The sequence below is a fragment of the Mixophyes fleayi genome, chromosome 6 (assembly GCF_038048845.1).
Source record: "Mixophyes fleayi isolate aMixFle1 chromosome 6, aMixFle1.hap1, whole genome shotgun sequence".
Classification (NCBI taxonomy): domain Eukaryota; kingdom Metazoa; phylum Chordata; class Amphibia; order Anura; family Limnodynastidae; genus Mixophyes; species Mixophyes fleayi.
In genome coordinates this window covers 19,650,184-19,674,121 of record NC_134407.1, presented here as the reverse complement: position 1 = coordinate 19,674,121, position 23,938 = coordinate 19,650,184, and the positions used below count along the sequence as shown (strand labels likewise).

The 23,938-nt window shown below is 40.8% G+C and overlaps 1 protein-coding gene across 2 annotated transcripts in view; it reads left to right on the top strand.

Moving 5' to 3' along the window:
• The window catches only part of ENTPD1 (ectonucleoside triphosphate diphosphohydrolase 1), a 127,895-nt gene that overhangs the window by 81,817 nt on the left and 22,140 nt on the right, over nt 1-23,938 (top strand). For both annotated transcript variants that reach the window (XM_075215968.1, XM_075215969.1), the window contains exon 2: nt 22,259-22,386. In XM_075215968.1, coding sequence (XP_075072069.1) covers nt 22,259-22,386 — 128 coding nt within the window. The remainder of the gene's footprint in view (nt 1-22,258; nt 22,387-23,938) is intronic.

Genomic DNA, 23,938 nt, shown 5'->3' with positions numbered 1-23,938 from the left:
ATCATCTGATCTCTCAATGACCACAGTTAAAAATATAAATGAGGATTCCCCTTCAAATGGGGAGAGATCGATTCACTGTCTGAGAGCCAAAACATGGAAGAGAACTTCTACGTAACCTGAACCTTTGCTCTCCTCAATCCGGTTTGACTTCACCACCTTCTGGGAACCCACCTGCTTCACAAAACAATTGCTCTGGATTTCCGCACATTCAGTTACAGAACGCCTGCATTGGACTACCATCTTGGTTTGGAACCTATGTTCCCTTTTCTAAGAATCCCTCTCTGAACAGGTTTATACATCGGAAGACCTCCTACAGTGGACAGGTCACTGTCCTTTTGGATTCCTGGTGATCCACACAACAGACTGACACAGATTATCCCCTATGGGCATATGGATGACACTTGGTGCATTACATGTATGTTATTAGTAGTTCTTAGATGCAACATTTCATGTTACTATTATTAACTGTGTTTACTAGACAACTGTTTACTCTTCGTCAGTCCATTTAACCCTGTTCTGAATGGATAGTTAACTTGCTTCTTTAGCCAGCCTGTGAACTGTGAATTACATTAACTTTTTCCCCCAAGTATTACATACTTATATATTGGTTCTAACTCTCAACCTCCTTACATACCATTTGCATTTTCTCATCTAGTTGGGTTCCTACTCAGTGGTCCACCAGCTTGCTGTAGGTGGTCTCGACCACTATCAGAATCCCTCCATATTCTCTTTCCTTTCACCTCTCTTCAACAGAAGAGTGTTATGTTCTTGCCCTTAGATTTGCCCTCATTCAAGATGGCCGTGATTGCCTCATGAAGTTTCCATCTTGGATCTCTGATATGAACTTGCCCTTACAATAGCCCTTATCCAAGATGGCCAGAACTGTCTCAGGAAGATTCCATCTTGGATCTCATTTCCTGTTTGGGCCTAGAAAAGGCACCTCCTGTTATGCAGCCTTTGCTCGAGTATTGTGTTTGTGTCCAGATGTGTCCAGGAACCAGATGCTTCCACAGAACCTTGCTCCCTTGTGATTTGGAATACAATTACTTGGTACCTCTACAGGATATTTATCCTGTTGATACTTTGGACTTGCTTGCTGGACATTTAAGATTTATTTCTGTATCAAAATAAATCCTGTTTACTACAGTACTAACTGGCTATTGGGTTCCGTTTGTAATACCAGAAGTGTGACAAAGAGAGCCATGTATTACTCAGGCTTACAAACAAACTCCACATAATGCAGTTTCTCACCTCTCTTTGCTAGTATGATGATGATGATTAAAGTTATTTCCATTTATTCCAAAGGGTTAATTGCCCCCCAAAAAAGTTGCTCTCAAGAATACACAAAGTGATATAATTTACTGGCTACTCATTGTAAGAGGGCTGACCATCCCTGGTTATCATTCAGGATATTGCTGACTACCTTGTATGTCTCCCACCAAACTAAGCACAATGGAGTAGTCATTCTAATACGTCATTTGGTTCCTTTCACATTGGTTGACTCTATAACTGATACTGAGAGACGATTTCACTCTTAAATGTAAAATAGACTTTAAGACATCACTACAACAAACATCTATATTCCAACTATGGCCAGCCCATATTTTATGGGGTTTTTTCACCAAGTTGTAAAAATCAGAAGCTGGCGGATGTTTATCCGGAGCAACAAATCTCAGGCACTTGACAGATCTGTAGCTAATCCTTTAACTTCAGCAAGTCCAGGATAAAAGACTCTCACTAGATGACATATTCTGGTCTGTCAATACTTGGGGCCTGATTCATTAAGGATCTTAACTTAAGAAACTTCTTATTTAAGTCTCCTGGACAAAACCATGTTACAATGCAAGGGGTGCAAATTAGTATTCTGTTTTGCACATAAGTTAAATACTGACTGTTTTTTCATGTAGCACACAAATACTTGATAGCTTATTTGTACACTGAAATTTAAAGTTGATATTTGTGTGTTACATGAAAAAACAGTCAGTATTTAACCTATGTGCAAAACAGAATGCTAATTTGCACCCCTTGCATTGTAACATGGTTTTGTCCAGGAGACTTAAAAAAGAAGTTTCTTAATTTGAGATCCTTAATGAATCAAGCCCTTGGAGTGCAAAACACCCATCCTCAAATAATTAAAATTTTCACCCTCCTCAATTGTGTTCTTAAACTGACACATGATTATGGATTGCAACCAAATTATTCAGACCCTATCTCAGGTAAATATAATCACAAATGCTTGGTAAGATCGTTCTCTCATTGGGGCCTCATTCAATCTCGAAGGGACATCTGTAGATTTAAAGAAACTCTCCTAAAACTGTCCCACTTTTAAGAGATACACTGAAATCGAGTATGGGACTATTTCACTGATGACCTCAATTCAGAAGGCCAGTTCACAACCATCTGGGGAGCCAATAAAGCCGTAATCACAGAAACAAAATATGAATTTCACCGCCCTTTAAAAAAACAACAATGTGACACCATAAACTCACTGTGGTCTCAAATCTAATCCCTAGAACATTTACACAAGCAATTGCAATCTTAAATAATATTAAAACAACTTGCCAAACTAAGAGGCGTACTTACTATTTACAAGGAACTGGAGGTGTTTAAACCAACAATTTAACGAAAACAAATCAATAAAGCAGACACCATGTTGGCAAGTAAGAACGAAGAAAGCCAGTCATGAGGGACAACTGAGTCAAGTTGCACTATGACCCTAGTCAAATTAGTAACATTTTGTTAAGATTTATTTGAATCTCTTACAACATTCATAAAAAGCGCTACAGGATACTGATGCAATCCTGCGTATTGAAAAGTGCTCGTCTTTGTGCGATATCCGAAGACTGGATGTAGCTCCAGAGAAGAGACTGAACTCTGAAATTTCAGAGGAAGAAATTAAGGAGACACTCGAAGCACAAAAAGCCCCTTGTCCAGACAGCTTTCCTGTGTCACAAAACCTTTCTAAAGTCTTCTCCCCACAGTTAGTACAGGTTGTTAACAAAATTGTGCAATGAGGCTAATTTCACAGCGACAAAACATGCTATAAAATGATTGTAATCCCTAAGCCAAACAAGGATCCTTCTGTTTCGTCTATTTACAGAAACATTGAAAATACAAACAAAAGTTGAAACAAGCCTCAACAGTCCCTCCTGAAATTAAGTAATGAACCAAATCTGGTTTTATCGCTTCAATGGAATAAATTTTAAGTATGTTGCCTAACTCTGTCTCTAATTACCGTACACTTTTAAAACCATGGTATCAATATAACATCTCACCTTGGCCGGGCACTGAGAAGTCATTTTTTCTCCACTCTTTAATCAATTAACAGTTCTGTATATGTAAGCGCTTCAGGTAGTCCTATGAACATCTTCCTCTTGTCTTCTTTTTTCATAAAGAGAGATAAAAAAAAATGCCCTGTGGCTTACAAACACTTAGGTCCTGATTCACCAAGGGGCGCATACTGAGAACAATGTGCATTCGTTTTAAAACGCACATAATTTGGCTGGAACTCAACAAGGAACGGATGTGAAGATACGTGCACTAGTGAATTTGGATGTAGGTCTGCTCTGCTCTTCTATACAATGCAGGATACATTCAATTGTAAATTCTCAAAAGAATGCACAGAAACCCCCCCCAAAACTAATCAATGAATGTCACCTGTTAATAATATAGACATTAATGATAAAATAATAAAAACAATTCAAATATGTTTGATTTTTTTTTCACCCTGTGTTCTGTGGCGTACGGTTTGCTTATGGGCATGCGCAAGCAATTTAGCAAATGTTATCCACAAAAGTCCTTGATAAATCAGACAATTATACTGTATATTCACGCCTTATCATTCTGCTCTTAATGTATTATTGTAGCAGAGTACCTTGTGACATGTATGCATTAGCGAGATTCCACCTGTACTACGCACAGAGTAAATATTCGCATTTCCAACAGTTTCTGTGCAGCAATAAATTTTAATGCTTATCTTTTGGTTGTATATATTTTGGAGCTCGAGAAAATATATTACTCCTGGGAATTGTGTTTTGGTGTAAACGTGTGCACAACATAATGAGTGTTCTACTGTCCTGCAGACACACAGCTCACAACCACAGAGTTTATTCTAATCAAAGTTTTTACTAATGTATCTGAGATGTTTTAAAAGGAATCAATAGGAAGAGATGTCACTATAGACATATAAAATAAAACACCAATTATATGCCATGGTAAGGTACCTCAACAGGAATGTGCCCATCCCTTCTCCTTATTACAAAGTACCTTAAACACATGAGTTGTATACAATTTTAAATACCATTATTTTAATTTTTTAAACAATAATAGATCTATTAATAAGGTAAATTCTATAGATGTAGTCTTTTGCATCTTACAATCGAGTATCCATTTATTCATTCCATACTTTTTGTTTCACCTAAAGCTATATATACTAATTTGAGTTGTGAATAGAAGTACAAGGCTGTGGATGGTATTGGCAGTACTGCTCTTGGTGCCTTTGGTGGGTATACTGGTAATGTTCACATTCTGAGGACTCGTATCACTCACCCGCAGTGGTAGAATGTTGTTCTATGTCAGTGATTGATAAGAGTAGGAAAATATTTCTTTTTGGGTGTTTGCTTTATCAGCTGGCAAAATATGGCCAGATTGCAAGCTTGCATATCTAATGTAGTGTTATCATTCCACGCAGTCTCTTTAAGGACATACAATATAAGAGGACAGGGGGTGAGGAAAGGTTCAGTCAACAACTTTATACATCATTATTCATTTTCTTTGTGCCGATACTGACAAAAGTATCTGCTAGTCAAGGCAATGTCTGAGATAGAAGAAAGAGTGTACAGATGGCCATGGTCTACTGATGTGAGAGCAAATGGGTCAGGTAAGTGGTCAGGTGGCCCCATCCTACTGTTAAGAGCACATGCTCAGGTGGCCCCCTTCTACTGATGTGAGAGCCAGTGCTCAGGTGGCCCCCTTCTACTGATGTGAGAACCAGTGCTCAGGTGGCCACGTTCTACTGATGTGAGAGCCAGTGCTCAGGTGGCCACGTTCTACTGATGTGAGAACCAGTGCTCAGGTGGCCACGTTCTACTGATGTGAGAGCCAGTGCTCAGGTGGCCACGTTCTACTGATGTGAGAACCAGTGCTCAGGTGGCCACGTTCTACTGATGTGAGAGCCATTGCTCGGGTGGCCACGTTCTACTGATATGAGAGCCATTGCTCAGGTGGACACGTTCTACTGATGTGAGAACCAGTGCTCAGGTGGACACGTTCTACTGATGTGAGAACCAGTGCTCAGGTGGACACGTTCTACTGATGTGAGAGCCAGTGCTCAGGTGGACACGTTCTACTGATGTGAGAGCCAGTGCTCAGGTGGCCCTGTTCTACTGATGTGAGAGCCAGTGCTCAGGTGGCCACGTTCTACTGATGTGAGAACCAGTGCTCAGGTGGCCACGTTCTACTGATGTGAGAACCAGTTCTCAGGTGGCCACGTTCTACTGATGTGAGAGCCATTGCTCAGGTGGACACGTTCTACTGATGTGAGAACCAGTGCTCAGGTGGCCCTGTTCTACTGATGTGAGAGCCAGTCCTCAGGTGGCCACGTTCTACTGATTTGAGAGCCAGTGCTCAGGTGGCCACGTTCTACTGATGTGAGAACCAGTGCTCAGGTGGCCACGTTCTACTGATGTGAGAGCCATTGCTCAGGTGGCCACGTTCTACTGATGTGAGAGCCATTGCTCAGGTGGACACGTTCTACTGATGTGAGAACCAGTGCTCGGGTGGCCACGTTCTACTGATGTGAGAACCAGTGCTCAGGTGGCCACGTTCTACTGATGTGAGAGCCAGTGCTCAGGTGGCCCTGTTGCGCTAATAAGAGGCATATGACCCGTATTACTAATGTGTATGAATATTCTTATTTTACCTCAGCAGAGCAAGCCGTATTATATATCTCCCTCATAACACAAATGCTACTAATAACCTTATGTGGAATACTTTATGCAATCAATAAAAATCAATTTTACAAATGACCTGTGGCACTGAGCCGGTGACTCCCCTGGGCTGCTGGTGTCATTGCCTAGTAACACGCTTGTCACCTACTGCTGATGATCTCTGGCTCCAACTACTAATAAGAAGCAATCTTAGCTTTGTCATTGGCTATAACTATACATGTACATTACATATCATCGCTGCCCACTTCCAGCATATCACCTTCACTGGACACAGCCTGGACGCCTAGTACTGGGGCCTGGAAAAGTGCTTCCACTTGTTAAACTTTTACGGTACATTAATAGGGTTATACTAATTACATAAAAGGAAACTAGTATATTTAATAAAGCATGCAGGTTGTTGCCTGTGTGCTTTGGTAGAGTAAAAAGTTACACTTGGTAAACTTGACACATATCAAATATGTGAAAATTGGTTTGGTTGAGGCGCGAAATACCTTGAAGGCATTAAGGAAAAATGTAACCTCTGCAACTTTGTATTTTTTCATTATAAAATAATTATTATTTTTATCTGGCAAACAAAAATATGGAAGTTCCTGAATTTTTTTAATTTTTTTATTACATATCTTTTCAAAAGCATATTTGCTATTAAAAGAAGTCTAAATTGAATGGATTTAAGAGATATGTGCATTGTTACGTCAAAGATCAGACCACTGTTGCAATTTCCTATTGAAGCCAAGCAGCAGAATTTTCACCATTTCAAATTCACTTTGTTTTTTGAGCAGATGGGAAGTTTTTATTAAGACAATTTAAATATATTTATTTTATTTCATAAAACTGTCATTTGTTTTGTGTAGCGTCTGTTACTCCAAAACGGTTTAAAGTTCGCTGTTATAGAGTGATTGTGCTATTCATGGGAGTCTGTTCATTGTTTAGTACCATGACGCTGCATCCGGAAATTGATCATCTTTGGAGCTTTGTGAACGTCAGGCACTGAATTTCTGTTGGATATCCCAAACAAGCGTAGAGAGCAGATCTGGCGTCGCAAGTGACGCAAAAATCAAAATATAGAAGGGTCTGATTACACGCGAAAGTGAACATGAAAGTATGTTAGCTGATTACACATGTCTGTCCCTGCTGAATAGAAGTAATTAGCACTTCTCCAAGGAACTGATTGGACATTGTTCTATGTAGCAATGAACGCATGCAGTTTACTTACAAGCATTTAGATCAGAATTTCATTCAAAATGTCATCTTACGTGGGTTCTACTATTTGGCATTATTGAAACGTCTGTAAATTGTCAACAGGTGTTTGTACTGCGCTGCTTACGCATTAAGCAGGGCTGTAAAACTAATTGCTGTCTTGAGTAAGAGAGTCATTTCCATATTAAGTACTGCAGCAACAAACATTTTGTACTTTGTGTAGTAACGCACTTCATAAGTACGTAGACATATCTGCCAAAATATGACACTTTAATCTGAATACTTATGACGTATTGTACAAGCAACTGAATATCACCAAATCACTCAAGATGTATACTATATAAGTGTATCAATTTAGAAGTGTATATCTAATGTATATAATATTAGTTTAAATGCCTGGGATGTTTGTTTAAATTCATTAAAAAAAAAAAAAAAACACTTTGGCTTATTGCAATGTGAACTACTGTGTGCGGTTTTGGGGTGTCAGTGTATGATCATGACTTACCCCATTCCTTTTACTCTCCCCGGCTAGTGGTTGGGTGTGGGAATAAATCACCAGAGGACCGCAACATAAGCTAGTTGTTAACACAAAGGGCTAGATTTACTAAACTGCAGGTTTGAAAAAGTGGAGATGTTGCCTATAGCAACCAACCAGATTCTAGGTGTCATTTATTTAGTGCATTCTACAACATGACAGCTAGAATCTGATTGGTTGCTATAGGCAACATCCCCACTTTTTCAAACCCGCAGTTTAGTAAATATACCCCAAAGTCTCCTGAGGGTGGACACAGGTGGTGCAGTAGAAAAGTTAGTACAAAATTTTGGCACCAAACTGTCGCTTATGTCAAAAGTAAACAGCTTTATTTAGACGCCTTCTCCTCCAGCACAAATCTTAAACCGTTGCAGAGAAATATGTACATAACGCCAAACTCCTTCTGCTCAGTTTATAGCGGTTACTCTCACCGTTTAATGTCTCCATACTCCACCAGCACAGTTCTTTAAGCAGATGTTAAATTGCTAACGCATCAGCACTTAGACTCCTCACTCTTCCTGCCCAGGACTTTAGCAATACAAGTTGCAATAATGGAAAGTTACATACAACTTCCTGCTTTGAACAGTAGTTCCACTCACAAGACTCAGCCTCTCCCGGCTTTACACGTCTACAGGCTGGTTCACACAGACTTCTCACACACCATCTCCATATCCAGGGACTCTCCTTCCATACTGTAACAGTCCCATAAACCAGAGACTCTCCTTCTCGTTATATCCATCACTTAATACATAGACTCTCCTCATTATATTTATCCCCTAATCCAGAGACTCTCCTCGTTATAACCATCCTCTAATCCAGGGTTTCCCAAACCTAGTCCTCAGGGCTCCCCAACAGTGCAGGTTTTCCATATCTCCTTGCTGAAGCACAGATGTATTCATTACTGACTGACACATTGTAACAGATCCACAGGTGGTCCTAATTATGTCAGATGTGATCCAGAAAACCTGCACTGTTGGGGAGCCCTGAGGCCTGGGTTTGGGAAACCCTGCCCTAATCCATAGACTCTACTTGTTATAACCATTCCCTAATCTATAGACTCCTCGTTATAACCATTCCCTAATCCATAGACTCTCCGCATTATAACCATCCCCTAATCCAGGGACTCTCCTTCTTGTTATAAACATCAACATTCATCATCATCAACATTTATTTATATAGCGCCAGCAAATTCCATAGCGCTTTACAATTGGGAACAAACACTAATAAGACAATACTGGGTAATACATACAGACAGAGAGGTAAGAGAACCCTGCTCGCAAGCTTACAATCTATAGGACAATGGGAGTTAGAAACACAAGGGCATGTGCTACATCATATTGCACAATGGACCAGCTAGAATGCAAAGGTAAAAATATTGAGAGGGCTGTGTTTGTTGCAATGTTGGTCAGAGGGTTGTTGTCTTGCGTTAGCAGTGTAGAGGGTGGTAATAGGGTAATCTAGGGAAATTAAGATGGTGGTTGAGGAATATCATAACCTTGTCTGAAGAGGTGGGTTTTCAGTGAACGCTTGAAGGTTTGAAGACTAGAGGAAAGTCTTATTGTGCGTGGGAGGGAATTCCACAAATTAGATGCAGCCCGGAAAAAATCCTGTAACCGAGAATGGGAGGATGTGATGAGAGTGGAGGAGAGACGTAGATCTTGTGCAGAACGGAGGTGTCGAGTAGGGAGATATTTTGAGATAAGTGAGGAGATGTATGTCGGTGCAATTTTGTTGATGGCCTTGTATGTTAGTAGAAGAATTTTATATTGGATTCGTTGATATACAGGCAGCCAATGTAGAGACTGACAGAGTGGCTCAGCAGAGGAATAACGGTTAGTAAGGAAAATCAATCTAGCCGCTGCGTGCAAAATAGATTGTAGGGGTTCAAGTCTGACTTTGGGAAGACCAGTAAGGAGGGAATTGCAATAGTCGATGCGGGAGATGATGAGTGCATGAATTAATGTTTTTGCCGTGTCTTGTGTCAGATATGTGTGTATTCTGGAAATGTTCTTTAGGTGTATGTAACATGATTTAGATATAGAGTTGATGTGGGGAATAAATGACAGTTGTGAATCAAGGATTACACCTAGGCAGCGAGCTTGCGGGGTGGGATTTATGGTCATGTTATCAACAGAAATAGAAATGTCAGGCAGGAAGCTTCTGTTCTTGGGTTGGAATATTATTAATTCAGTTTTTGAAAGATTGAGTTTGAGTTGGCGAGAAGACATCCAAGATAAAATGGCAGAAAGACAGTCAGTAACACGAGACAACACAGATGGTGAAAGATCAGGAGAGGATAGATAAATTTGTGTATCATCCGCATAGAGATGATACTGAAATCCAAAGGAGCTTATTAGTTTTCCAAGAGAATTGGTGTAGATCGAGAATAGCAGAGGACCTAGGACTGAGCCTTGTGGTACTCCAACTAATAAAGGAAGCGGAGCAGAGGTGGATCCAGAGAAATTAACACTGAAAGAGCGATTAGATAGGTAGGATGAGAACCAGGATAGGACAGTGCCTTCAAGACCTAGGGATTGTAGCGTCTGTATGAGGAGAGAGTGGTCAACAGTGTCAAATGCAGCAGACAGATCCAGGAGAATTAGAAGAGAGTAATCGTTGTTATTTTTTGCGGTTATCAAATCATTGACAACCTTGGTCAGCGCAGTCTCTGTGGAGTGTTGAGAGCGAAAGCCTGACTGAAGAGGATCCAATAGCTTGTTTGCTGTAAGAAAGTGTGTGAGGCGAGTTTAGGCAATTCTCTCGAGAAGCTTGGAGGGGCATAGACTCTCCTCATTATAACCATCCACTCATCCATAGACTCTCTGCATTATAACCATCCCCTAATCCATAGACTCTCCTCATTATAAACATCTACTAATCCATAGACTCTCCTCATTATAAACATCCACTAATCCATAGACTCTTCTCATTATAAACATCCCCTAATCCATAGACTCTCCGCATTATAACCATCCGCTAATCCATAGACTCTCCGCATTATAACCATCCCCTAATCCATAGACTATCCTCATTATAAACATCCACTAATCCATAGACTCTCCTCATTATAAACATCCCCTAATCCATAGACTATCCTCATTATAACTATCCTCTAATCCATAGGCTCTCCTTGTTATAACCATCCCCTAATCCATAGACTCTCCGCATTATAACCATCCCCTAATCCAGGGACTCTCTTCTTACTGCAGGCAGCACCCCCCCCTCTGTAGATATTTTCCAGGCTGCTTCACTATAATAATCCCCTAATCCAGGGACTCTCTTCACTGCTCCAGGCAGCACTCCCCCCCTCTATAGGGTCTTTCCCTCTTCCTGATAGGTGCCAGCAATCCCCCCTCTCTCCACCTTCTTTCTAGTGTCTGGGGCTCTTATTCAGTTGACTCTTCCACCCAGGAGTTCTGGTGCTTCACGTTAACATCCCCCCTGTCTCCCCCCCCCCCCTCAAGGTCTATCTACCAGGCTCTCTCCCTCTCAACATAGGGACTCTCCCCCTGTTTTATATGGCAGGGGTCTAACACTCTCCTGAGGGGACATTCAAACATGAGGTGTTGCCGCAAACACGCTCCTGAGCAGTGCTGGGGGATGCTGGGGTCTGCTACTCCTCCTATTCCATGTAGCCGGGTATTTCATTCTCCCCAAGCACAGGAAATCGAGGGTCTTTATAGACTCCTGTCCCCAAGTGATTCCCCCACCCCCCCTGCAATTCTCAGTGCAGATGCTTTGACTGTCTCCATCAGCTTCCTCTGTATACCTATCTGAGGCCCACACCACAGCTGCCCTGCCGGTGACCCTAGCCTACCGTCACCGGGAGATGTTGTGCTTATAAACGCCAGCGGGCATTACAGCAACATGACATATTTTGAGACCAAGAGATAAATAAGTGTATATAATATATATATATATATATATATATATATATATATATATATATATATATATATATATATATATATATATATATCTATATCCTTTTCCATCTTTGTTTCCCCATTCCATTTAATGTATAAAAACTTTATTACCATGACTATGTCGGGGATGAGCAACAGGCAGCCCGTTGGCTGCACGAAGACCACTGAGCCATCTCCTGTGGCCCCAGCTCCTTCTTCCTATATGCATCCATCAGTCCTTTTCTCTGATTTATACTCGGTTAGCCCCTGCTCTTATTCTCTACTCTATGCCCCACCAAGCTTCACCCTAGACCCAGATCTTAATGAACATAATTGAAGCATGGAGAGTCATAAAGTGGAGCATAAGACTGAACTTGATTGTATTTTTTTGCCTAGAACAGCTGATTCCACATCACGTGACATTTTTCATATCATGTGACCTCCTCCGCACAACACAGGAGGGTCATGCAACATCAGATCGGAGTAAGCAAGCACATGCAGTCTGCTCTACATGGTCTTCTCCTTCCTCTGGGGCAAAGAGCTCCGTAATTCCTGTTTACTTCATTAACGGGCAATGAAAAATCTAACACACCTCACAGACCTTGTTGGGTTTTGCTCTTAAGGTCTAACACCATTATATTGCTGGGTGTAAAGAGTTCTAGAGTTGAGATTCAATCAAAGAGAAAGATGCATGTGTGTGTTTGCTCTAGAGATACGTGTAATGGACAGTAGGTTTCTCTGAGCCGATTGTTCACTAATAAGTAACTGTAACTAAAAGAAGACCTTTTGATTCTATGGGGCATATTCAATTGTACGCCGTTTTCCGCAGTGGAAAAACTATTACCGGTATTACGGTAATAGTAAGACGGATTTCAGTTCGCAGCTCCCTGAGCCGCGAGCTGAAATCCAGCGAGAAAAGTACCGTAATACCGGTATTTACACGCACTATTACCGTAAAGGAATGTGGTTTTCCATATTAAAGGCTATGGAAAGGTACAAGGGAATGAGAATGGAATCCATCATACAGTCCTTTGCTACATGTTTGTCATTAGTGACTGTTGGTGGAGTCTGCTAAGTGGAATCCAGACTGACTGGGGTCAACAAGAGGGTCAGGAAAGTGTAGGAGTTATATAGACAAATTCTAAGAGGTTTGGAAGAGACCATTGACAGTGAGGCTGGTCTGTAGTTAGGTTGGGGCAGATTATGGTTTCTTAAGGTTTTTCAGGTAATCTGGGCCTGTTCGAAAGAAGAAATAAAGGGGTTTTAACTTATTGCAATGGTATAAATATAAAAAAAAACACTTTGAAGGGCGTCATTGAGCTTTTTAGATTCTTCGGTGACTGGAACAAACAAGAATTAGGGCAAATACTTTGACTACTGAATTCAAACATTAAAAAGTTGAGTTAAAACATACATTTGAAAGTGAATTAAATTGGAACTTGTCAGCTAAATGTCATGAATACTTTGTACTTGACCCAGTGAGCCCATAGGATTGACATGTATCTTATGAAAATGACAACGAGACTGCAGGCTTCCTGACATATTTACAATTTCAGTGCGAGAGGTTGAATTTTTTTGCCACGGGCTTGTGAAGACACATGAAGGACATGCTAAGTTTGCTGCCAGCCGGACTGTCAGTCACAAAAATTGACCAGTTTTCCTGACAAATTGCGCGTAGTTCACTTTGAAATGTGCTATTCTCATAATGTTCTAAAAAGGTGACTTCATAAAGTTCTAGTGCACTGCTGTGTAGGGAATTGCTTTGCACTTACAGATGTTTCGGTAAGTAATAAATAGCAATTATGGCTTATAGGACACTCTGTGGCTCCTATGTATCTTTAATGTATGACCTGTACATTCATTTAGTATGGAGAATGCCACCCCTTACCCAAAATCCTCCTCTCTTAGATGTGAAATTCAAATTAGGCTGGTTAGGAGGAAACCAAATGAAATTGCTAAAATATCAATAATTGCATCCGTACTCTTCTCTTCGTATTTCATCTGCAAAAAAATACATGTTCACTCTTGTATCTGTAACTTTTCATCATTCAATGCTAAAGATGATAGATTTCCATTAAGGATACCAAAGCCATTCCCGTTCACAAGTAATGTGTGCACACATGTAGCTATTCTTGTCATTAGCAATGCAATCATTCGATTAATTAGCGCTCACAAATGATCTGAAACTGTGAAAGGGAGAAAGCAAAGAGAAGAAAAACAGAAAAGAAGTGGGTGAAATTATCAAAAATTAAATGCTCAGATCCTTCATTAATATAAGTGAGGAATTATGAAACAATTTTGTGGGTATTTATTAATTTATTTTGAGTGCTTGTCTGGAGTTAACAAATCATTGCTCCTGTGATGATTGGGGAAGCACGGAGTCCAAATTTGATTATTGGCCAAACACTGAATCTTTGTAGAAGATTATGCTAATCCAGAACGATGATTTACATAAACATGTAATCATTTAGATCTCTCCTGATTATTTTTATTGTTAGTTTTGGTTTTTTTTTAAATTAGCTCCCAAGAGAACTTTTTGATGCTCTAAAATCACAGAGATATCAGGGTTCAAATTGGTTTTCAGAGTCCCAAAGAGATGTTTTTAACTTACTGACCTGTGCATGACTTTTTGCAACTTTGTAACATGCATTGCTTTTTATTCTAACTTCCTTGTGTGTTTTCTAGCCGTGTATCTATATCATCGGGCATGTGTGAGAATACTGGAGTTGTGGTACATCAATGTGGTTTAAATAAATCACCTAGAAAAATAGTGGGTAAAAGAACCCACACCACAAAAAATAATAGCGAAAATACCAGGGGGTTCACCACACTGCAGATACACTCACCAGCCTCCATTCCCAGACACTGAGTAACTGTTCCCGGCTGGTTAGCCTTGCTCTTAACACCTCAACCCACATGGTTGGGACTAAACTCAATGTCTTCCTGCTGTTGGTGGGGTGCAAAATGTAGCAAAGCCCACAGAGACTTCATAATTCACTTATGGCCGAACCTTTGCTGCCCTGCAATCAGCCCAACCAGAGCTATAACCCTGTGTTTATCTAGGAGAGAGAGAGAGGAAGCACAGCAACATATACTCTTTAAATAGACCCACAGCCCCCCACTGCCATAATTTCAAATAAGTACTTGAGATCTACAACAACCCTGATAGTTGTTTGACCAGGAGTAGTCAATCGGCTGTCAATTAATCTATAAAAGACAATATGCAGTAAAAATAGCTATTTCAACACAGTACCCTTTAACACTGGGGAATTTCATAGGAACTACATACAGAGAGGTTCACAGAGGTGCCCCCACCTTTGGAATGTGATGATCCAGATAACCTCCTTCCCTGCATTTAGCTGGGACAAAAAACTAATTACGACGTGGTTCTCTGTGTGCAGGCTATCTAGACAAATACCAATATAGCTTTTGCAGTTATGATGCTGAACCATTCCATTGGTACTAATAATAGGAGTACCTGTGACCCCACATGGTGGCATTTAAGAATATGCAAAAGCACAATCTTATTACACAGGATATACACTTCACCCATTACATACAATGTGAGCAATGGTAAACAAAGTTTTGGAAGAGAGAGTGTGTCCAGCAGGCTAAACCCTAATTTAAATGTCCTCAGACCACCCCCATCTCATCACAGGATGTTGTTACTTTGGAATACATTGCAAAGCAACTTTCAGCTACAATTGTGTCCAGTGTGAGATACAGCAATGCAACTATGTCTTATGATATAAATAGATGGCTGAAAAGCACAGAGGGGAACTGGAAACATTAAGGAAATTACTAGCTAATAAGAGAAAGTAGTTTGAATTTGGAAACCCCTTTTAAGGATTTGGCTGAATTGAAATGTTGACATTTGATGCCTGCCTGGCGATGACATCACAACATTGGGATGTATATTGTGCACAGAGAATATGTCTTGACAAGAACTGGGGTAGATTAGCCTCTAGAGAAAATCCACAGAACTCCCCAGAGAAACCAGTCTCAACACCCCTCCAGTGAGGCCGCACGGTAAGCAGCACCATGGGAAATGACTTTCCCTAAGCACCAGATGTTTCACGTGCTGTCATTAGATAAATTGCTGGAGAGAGTGTTTGTGTTTTATATATAGAGTTCCCTGTAACAAACAAGTTAGTATGATGACCTGTCCCCATCTTGTACTTGTGTGTTATCTATTCTCAGGACAATAGCGTGGGTAGCTGTGTTCAGACAAGAATTGCTTGCAGTTGCGTTCATTGGTGTAATGTCCATTTCTGAGTGTGCTCAGAGCCATTTCATACATCGCACAAAGGGACTTGAGTCCAATGATGAATCAGGCCCAGAGTGAGTGACAACATGTCACTCATTTGGTCATGTAGTCGCTCCCTAATCATTGGCACCCTAGGGGCAGCCTGCCCAGGTCTGACTAGTGGTAATGCCAGTCCTGCTTAAGAGCTCATACACGCGGGTATTGAAAAACAAATCCTGTTATAACCTTGTAGTTTGTCCATTCACTCCATTGTATTGTAATGAGTGTTAATGCTGCAGGCAGCATTGGAATTGACAATAAGCGAACACCTTTCTGGAAGTGTGCAAGTGTGTACAAGTCTACTAGCTCACATAATGTTTTGGGTCAAAGTGTGTTTAATAGGTGTGTTTAAAAGGCTTTAAGAATGCATGTTGAGTGTGTGATTTTAACTCCTGTGTGTATGAAGTCTCTAAGGTATCTAAAACGGCAGGTAATGTGCGCGGCAGGTAATATGCGCGGCAGGTAATGTGTGCGGCAGGTAATGTGCGCGGCAGGTAATGTCTGCAGCTGCTAGTACTCCTCATTCCATAATAAAATGATAAATCATCCTAACATTCTTTATTTTGCATTTGAATTGGACAAAACAAAGTGAATAGACACATCACAAGTTATTTTTCAGAAGATTCAGGGGATATTTAAGATGTAATTTTTCTTAGATTTTAATATGCTATAGTACACACACTGCTATAGATACGTTGTCTTTACTTAAGTGAGCAGAACATTGCATGTACAGTACTTGTGATTTTGCCATGCAATGCATACAAATGAAATGGAAACATTTGAAATCATGTTCTACACTGCAGATATGTCACAATGCCGCCGGTGTACAATTTTCTTAATTATTATATTTCCGCATTGCGTTTGGCAGCCGTTTAGTTACGTTCTTGGAAGTCTAGACAGAAACAGATGGTTAGCTTGTCCGCTAAATTCCACCTGGGAAATCCATCAACAAAACACTAGGAAGTGGGCAGGATGCTGAAGAATGGTCTGCTCTGCCGGGAGTCCAGGAGATTTACCCGGCATTCGGGAGTCTCCCAGACATTCCGGGAGAATGGACAAGTATGATGTAAACATAAACCAGATACAAGTTTTGGAGGTGATGATGGCGGGTGTCGCATCTGCCCTCTAGTTGCACCCATACACTATCCTAAGATGCAAACGTGGAAGCACAATTGTACAGATGCATTTGCTCATTGATAAGCTGCATCTTTAAGTTCAACTCATCATCTGCATTTTTTTTGAAATACAGAGAATGTTTTTAATAATGAATCTCTAAAGCAGTGATTAAATCTTGGTCGGGAGTAACATACCTCATGGTCTGTTATTACAGATAGGCGGCTCTCTTTCTTTGACTAAATGTATTGTTTTATCTCATTGCTGAGATTAAGAAGGTCAGAGGGCCGCCCATGTGACCTCTGAGCCCGTCACTGCTGTAATAGGGGGGAACCCGTTGCTTTTTGGCTGTTTGTTTTGGCCTCTTCCAGGATTACAATGAAGGTTACAAATCCTTGGAAAGTGTGTGACATCATCCCACTAAAACATCTGCAGAATAAATACTTCTTGAAGAAATAACTTTGCAAAATTAGTGACTGCATTTTCCTGTGAAACTGCCAAGCATCAACAGCCTGCAATTGTAAATTGTAAATTCTCTAAAACACCCATAGACTGGTGGTTGTCTCCTGTGCTCGGTGGACCCCAATACCCGGACCCCACGCCTGTATTACATTATACAGTCTGTCCATAAGTAATGACGTCATTTAATGCTGTAGGTGTTTAGTCCAATCGGAATGGAGACTGAAAGTGGATTTGAAGCTCCGGAAAAACTGCATGTCGGAAATATGGTAAGTAGTAATTTTTCCACTGTAGGGCTTATAGGCTTCGCTAGGAAGTGGGCAGAATTCGGGAGATTGCCACACTCGCCCGGGAGTCCGGGAGAGTTGGCAAGTATGGTATATTTACTAAACTGCGGGTTTGAAAAAGTGAAGATGTTGCCTATAGCAACCAATCAGATTCTAGCTATCCTTTACTTAGTACATTCTACAAACTCATAGCTGGAATCTGATTGGTTGCTATAGGCAACATCTCTACTTTTCAAACCCGCAGTTTAGTAAATATACCCTCTAGAGCTTTATTGTCAAGACAGAGCTGTACTGAAGAACAAAGATATGAATATCCTTCATTCCTTTCTATGAGATGTAGTCAAACTTCCAAATACTAATAGCTGGGATAAAGGTTTTCTACAGACTACTCTTTGAAAAACTGGGGTATGGAAGATTCGTTCCTTAAATGCCCCCGGAAAATCTGTTTCCTCTTCTTTGACGCCTGTTGCTAGAGGACGGTTCAGTCAATATTTCCTACAGAACAGGTCTTGTAAAGTTTTCACCACACAAATGCCTAGTCTATTGCAGTCGGCCTTAATGTCAAGCAGTGGCAACAAGAATGCGGCTTGTCCTCTTGTTTATTATGTAAATGGGGCTGTATAAAGGGAGAGCAGTTCAGCTGTGGAAAGCGATTCTATCTTGGGCACTTCTTTTTCTTTTATTGCACTGTTTAGCTGAGCGGGAATATATCTAGATGGAAAGAATGTGCTTTGTAAGAGGCCGTGAATGGTACAGATTGTTAATATGTGCAGGGCCATGCTGCAGGGAATCCCGTTGTACGCTTCTGTGACATAATTAAACAGGAAATTAACGTATTGCTTCCTTTTTATCAATTAAAGAAAAGGAATCAGACTTTTTTTTTATTATTTTTTTTTAAAAGTGCAGTTTTTTTTGCAATAGGACGAGAATCTTAAACTGTCAAGTGTGGAACTTTTATCCGAGAATTCCACACGTATTATATATATATACAAGTTAACCCGTGCATGATACTCATGCATTCTAGTCAAATCAAGCTACTTAAGATCTTAAAAAGGTTCTTGTCATGCATTTGGGCCTAGCCCAGGCCTCAGGGGAAGAGCGTTACTTCCCGACGCAAGCGCCCTTTTTAATGTGTGTTCATGAGGTAAAATTACCTCACGAAAATGAGTTTGACCCCTCAACTCGTAAATTTAGCCTTTACTACCCCTCCCACGGGGGGGAGGGGGGATGATGGAAGTTAACTGACTTCACTATTCTAATTTTTTTGTCAAATAATGTCAGTATACCACATTACAGGTCAATTGGATGAGCCCTTTCTGAGAAAATTGTTTTTTCCACACACACACACTAACACACGCCGCTAGGCTTTTACTTTTATAATATTAGATAATGCTAAGAATTTAGTAGGTCAGTGTATAACTCCACCCAGCAGGTGGCGCTGCAGCTTGTTTTTTTTTCCCCACACACAGACTAACACACGCCGCTAGGCTTTTATATTATAGATATTATCTGTGTGGAGTTTGTATGTTCTCCCCGTGTTTGCGTGGGTTTCCTCCGGGTGCTCCGGTTTCCTCCCACACTCCAAAAACATACTGGTAGGTTAATTGGCTGCTATCAAAATTGACCCTAGTCTCTCTCTCTCTGTCTCCCTCACTGTCTGTTTGTCTCCCTCTCTGTCTGTCTGTGTCTGTGTGTGAGTGTGTGTCTATATTAGGGAATTTAGACTGTAAGCTCCATTGGGGCAGGGACTGATGTGAGTGAGTTCTCTGTACAGCGCTGCGGAATTAGTGGCGCTATATAAATAAATGATGATGATGATATATATTCAGGAAAAGACTTAATAAGAGGGCTGCAGAGCAATATGCTGTCTATAATAATCTGCAATAGGTTTACTTATATGGGCATATATAGAAAAAACGACATGCTAGTCTTTTGTCCTCTCCTGTACCACAGCTGCCATGGGTGCCAGGTACTGAGGCTGTGTGTGTGGGGTGGGGGAGTATCCCGTACATAACAATTTACCTTTTGTTTACACTTCTCCACTACATGTATTTTTGTGTATGTTGGATGCAATCCTTGTCTTGTATTCTGTACGCTGTGTAAGCTGAGATTTATAACGTGTGACACATTACAGGCATGTCGCCAGTGGTAGTGTCTAAGGGAAACCCGTTCAACTGACATACCAGATGAAGTACCAGCTCTGCCGCGCTGTACAATGTCTCCATTTATTTATATATATAGCGCTGTTATCCCGCCAGGCCTTTAAGCTTCCCCCAGCGAGCCATGGATCTGCTGTCTGCAAAGTCTAAAATTGTATTCACAAAAGTAGTGAAAATGAGGCTTTACTCACTAGGGGCCTGATTCATTATGGATCTTAACTTAAGAAACTTCTTATTTCAGGCTCCTGGACAAAACCATGTTACAATGCAAGGGGTGCAAATTAGTATTCTGTCTTGCACATAAGTTAAATACTGACTGTTTTTTCATGTAACACACACATATAAACTTTAAATTTCAGTGTACAAATAAGCTATCAAGTATTTGTGTGCTTGCATTGTAACATGGTTTTGCCCAGGAGCCTGAAATAAGAAGTTTCTTAAGTTAAGATCCTTAATGAATCAGGCCCCTAAGAACATTTATCTTTGGCACAGTCTTCGTTCTTTTTCCTCTTCTAATTCACCCATAGTCCCTGCCGATGTTATCACAACCATAGAAATGCAAGTTTAACAGAATAACTTTTGACAAATTGCTTTAAATTGTCTTTTTTTTCCTTCTAAATTATTAACATAAACAAATGTGATTTATGCAGGAACTTTTTACAATGCATGATAAACATGATGTAACTGATTTTGTTTCTGTAGCTGCTATGCACGAACAATACTACAATACAAGCTACCTTATAAGTGAGTCGCTTGTGACATTCACAAATGTGATTAAACGTTTCCATGCTTTAACAGACAATGAGCTGTTTTACATCTATTTCCATTTGCTGTGTAGCTGATGCTATTGTTCTGTTATCAGCTTCTATAAATGTTGCCTAATTCATCCCACACGCTGATATCGCAAGCAGATGTTGCAGCAGGTGTTGCCCAAAACCAGTGTAATGTCCTATAATAACCGGATCAAAATAGGTTCATCTTTGGAAAATACGTCGCAAAATGCAGTCGAAACATAACCATGTTCTGTCCGTGTGTGCAGTCAGCTTTCAACCACCGTCAGAGGCCCAATTGATTTCGGAAGGGAGACGGCTTTCCAGCCCGAGCCCCGAGCAGTCTGATCTTGTCCAATAAGGTTACCATGGGGCGGGCTGGACCGGGGGGCAGCTCAGTTTAACGGCTGTTCGGGCCGGCCGCCTCCCCCCGTCCCCCGCCGTGGATGCAATAATTTGTTAATATTACCGGCGTCAGCGCACTGTGTGCCCCCTCCGGGCTGATACCTCCCAGCCCGCACCTGAGGTTACCCATGCGTGTGTCCAAATTACACTGTGATCCTGGCACCTGACGAGGCAGGATTGGCCTGTGTGTAGCCCTTTTAAAGAATATCTCAAATATATAATATGCAAAAAATATGTATGTATATGTGTTAGAGATGTTCACTGACCCCCGTGTTTTGGTTTTGGATCTGGATTAACTTTGTGTTTTGGTTTTGGTTTTGGCAAAACCGCCCTCGTGGGTTTTTGGTTTTGGATCCCTATTTTTTTTTTCTAAAATCACATAATTTGGCTCTTTCTTTTGTTCCTACATTATTATTAACCTTAATAACATTAATTTCCAGTCATTTCCAGTCACTTTTTGTCAAGTGACAAGAACACTGCTACCCCTCTATGTGAGCAATGGCACTGAGCAATGTCACTGGAGACTGGAGAGTGACAAGAACACTGCTACCCCTCCCTTTTCTGTGTGAGCAATGGCACTGAGCAATGTCACTGGAGAATGGAGAGTGACAAGAACACTGCTACCCCTGTTTCTGTGTGAGCAGTGGCGCTGGATCTCCTGGGGAGGGAGGTACTTATGGAATTCAAAACCCGTGAGATCCGACAATGCAGCGATGACGTTTTGCCTCGATTCAGATCCGAGGACGCACGAAAGTACCGAGCCGGCTTGCGAGCCTACTCGGATCCCCTAAGTTCGGGTGGGCTCGGCGGTTTTCAGAAAACCGAGCCCGAGCATCTCTAATATGTGTGTGTATTATGAAGCTACTTGTGTTTCAGGTTACTGATTGCCAGCAGTTAGTGTCTGTCTGTCTGTCTGTGCCCGTTGCTTCAACCCATTCAGCATGAATGATGTCTTCTGTTATTATGGAATGTTCAAGTACAACAGTTCTGGACTAATGTGTTTATTGCTGACTTTTAAACTTCCGGCCGTTAAGCGTTATTGTTTTCAGATATTGTGATTCTACATATAACAATGGTTATCCCAAAAAATGTTTACTATTGGGTACATTTGCACTCCAAAACTTATCACATATTTCGACTGCTTGTATCAGTCACACTTTTTTCTCTTTTATTACAGTTGCAAAACAGAAGAAGACATGGAACAGAAAGGTCCTTTTCATCCTCGGAGTTCTGTTTGCCTTGGGGATAATTGCTTTAGTTGCGACAGCAATAGTGCAGAATAAACCTCTTCCAAAGAAAATGAAGGTAATGCAAGTCCCATCGTAGAGCTGTCAGGTAATCGTTAACGTTTACAAAGGCTGAGCACAGCCCCGACGGAAATAATGTTATTTTACTTGTAAATAGATAACTTGATGATTAATAATGTCAGTAGGGAAACGTGGGTCACATCACTTTCTACAAGAACCCGTCGTGTTTGAGAGACGCAACACATAATTAACATAGCACAGAATACTCCATAATATCCCTTATCTGCCTTGGTTGGGTTTATTTTCATTGTGCAGGGAGAGAGGACATCATTAGTGTCAGCGTCAGACTGTAACGTACCATTTACTGAGTCTGGGAGAGATTCCAGGGCTTAAAGTGCTGAGAAATGAGTTAGATTATATACAGCATTACAGAATTAGACAGCTTTTACATGTTAGATTGTACCAGCCTATATTTATCCTATACTGACTTACATACATGGATGATAGTAGAACTGCAAGAATGTGCTTATTAATCTAAACAAGGTACAGACAGCTGAGGGTCCTCACATTAAATAGCACTTTTGTCATCCGTTCAGCTTCCAATCATCAACCCTGCACTGAGCCGTTCACATCTGTTCCCCAGGATGATGCGAGCACAGGTGTCAGCGGGATGAGTATCTCCTGAACCACCAGTGTCCTAAAAGATGCTTCTTACCTGTTGCAAAACACATCTAAAACCAGAGAAGTTGTGAAGCATTTTATATCAGCAATCATTTTATTTTCATTTAAAAAAATAAAAAAAAAACTTTTTTTTTTTCAGAAATAAAAACAGTATAAGGAATTGTAACACGAAAATACACAAATGAGGGGGTTGAGGAAATCTAAAAGGAGGGGGGAGGAAGGAGTAGAAGTCGTCCACAGAAAATACTCCACGGTTGTAGCTAATAGCATAGAACAAGTAAAGTATAATATTACGCTGGCATTTAACTGTTTCAGATACAGAATAACTCTTCCTCGTTGCAGATATAGATCAAATAAAGGGGACGCAAATGGGGGGAGTGGGTGGGAGTGGGTTTTTGCGTGGTTAGTGGGTTTTGGAACTAAGATAATCGGATAGTATTCAGTGAGGGTTCAAACTAGTCTGTCCAAGGGCGTCCAAGTTCTTTTGAAGCTGTCAGGAGTGTTATGTAGAGTAGCTGTGATTCCATGCCAGAATGGACCATATGCTATTAATTGTAGCTGTTACTGGAGGAGAGTCAGGATTTTTACAAAAGAATGCAATCTGGCACTTGGCCGCATTTTTATGAGCTTCCGTATGCGACGTGGGTTACCTGGTGTGGCTCTGCCTAGAAGGAATCCGAATATCAGCTATGGATTTTATCAGTTTGTGTACTTTGGCCCAATATAACTTTTATTATTGCACCAAATGTCATGGTGCCCCTCTGTCCACAAGATCTCCATCACAGGTCTGAGTAATTTGAGTAAAGATAGAGTGAAGGCTGGATGGTACCCAGTACCACCTGAAATATAGCGTGTATGAGTTCTCTTTCATCCTCACAGTTATTGAGGATTTAGTTAGATTTTGGTCCACTCCCCAGGGTCTAGGGTTT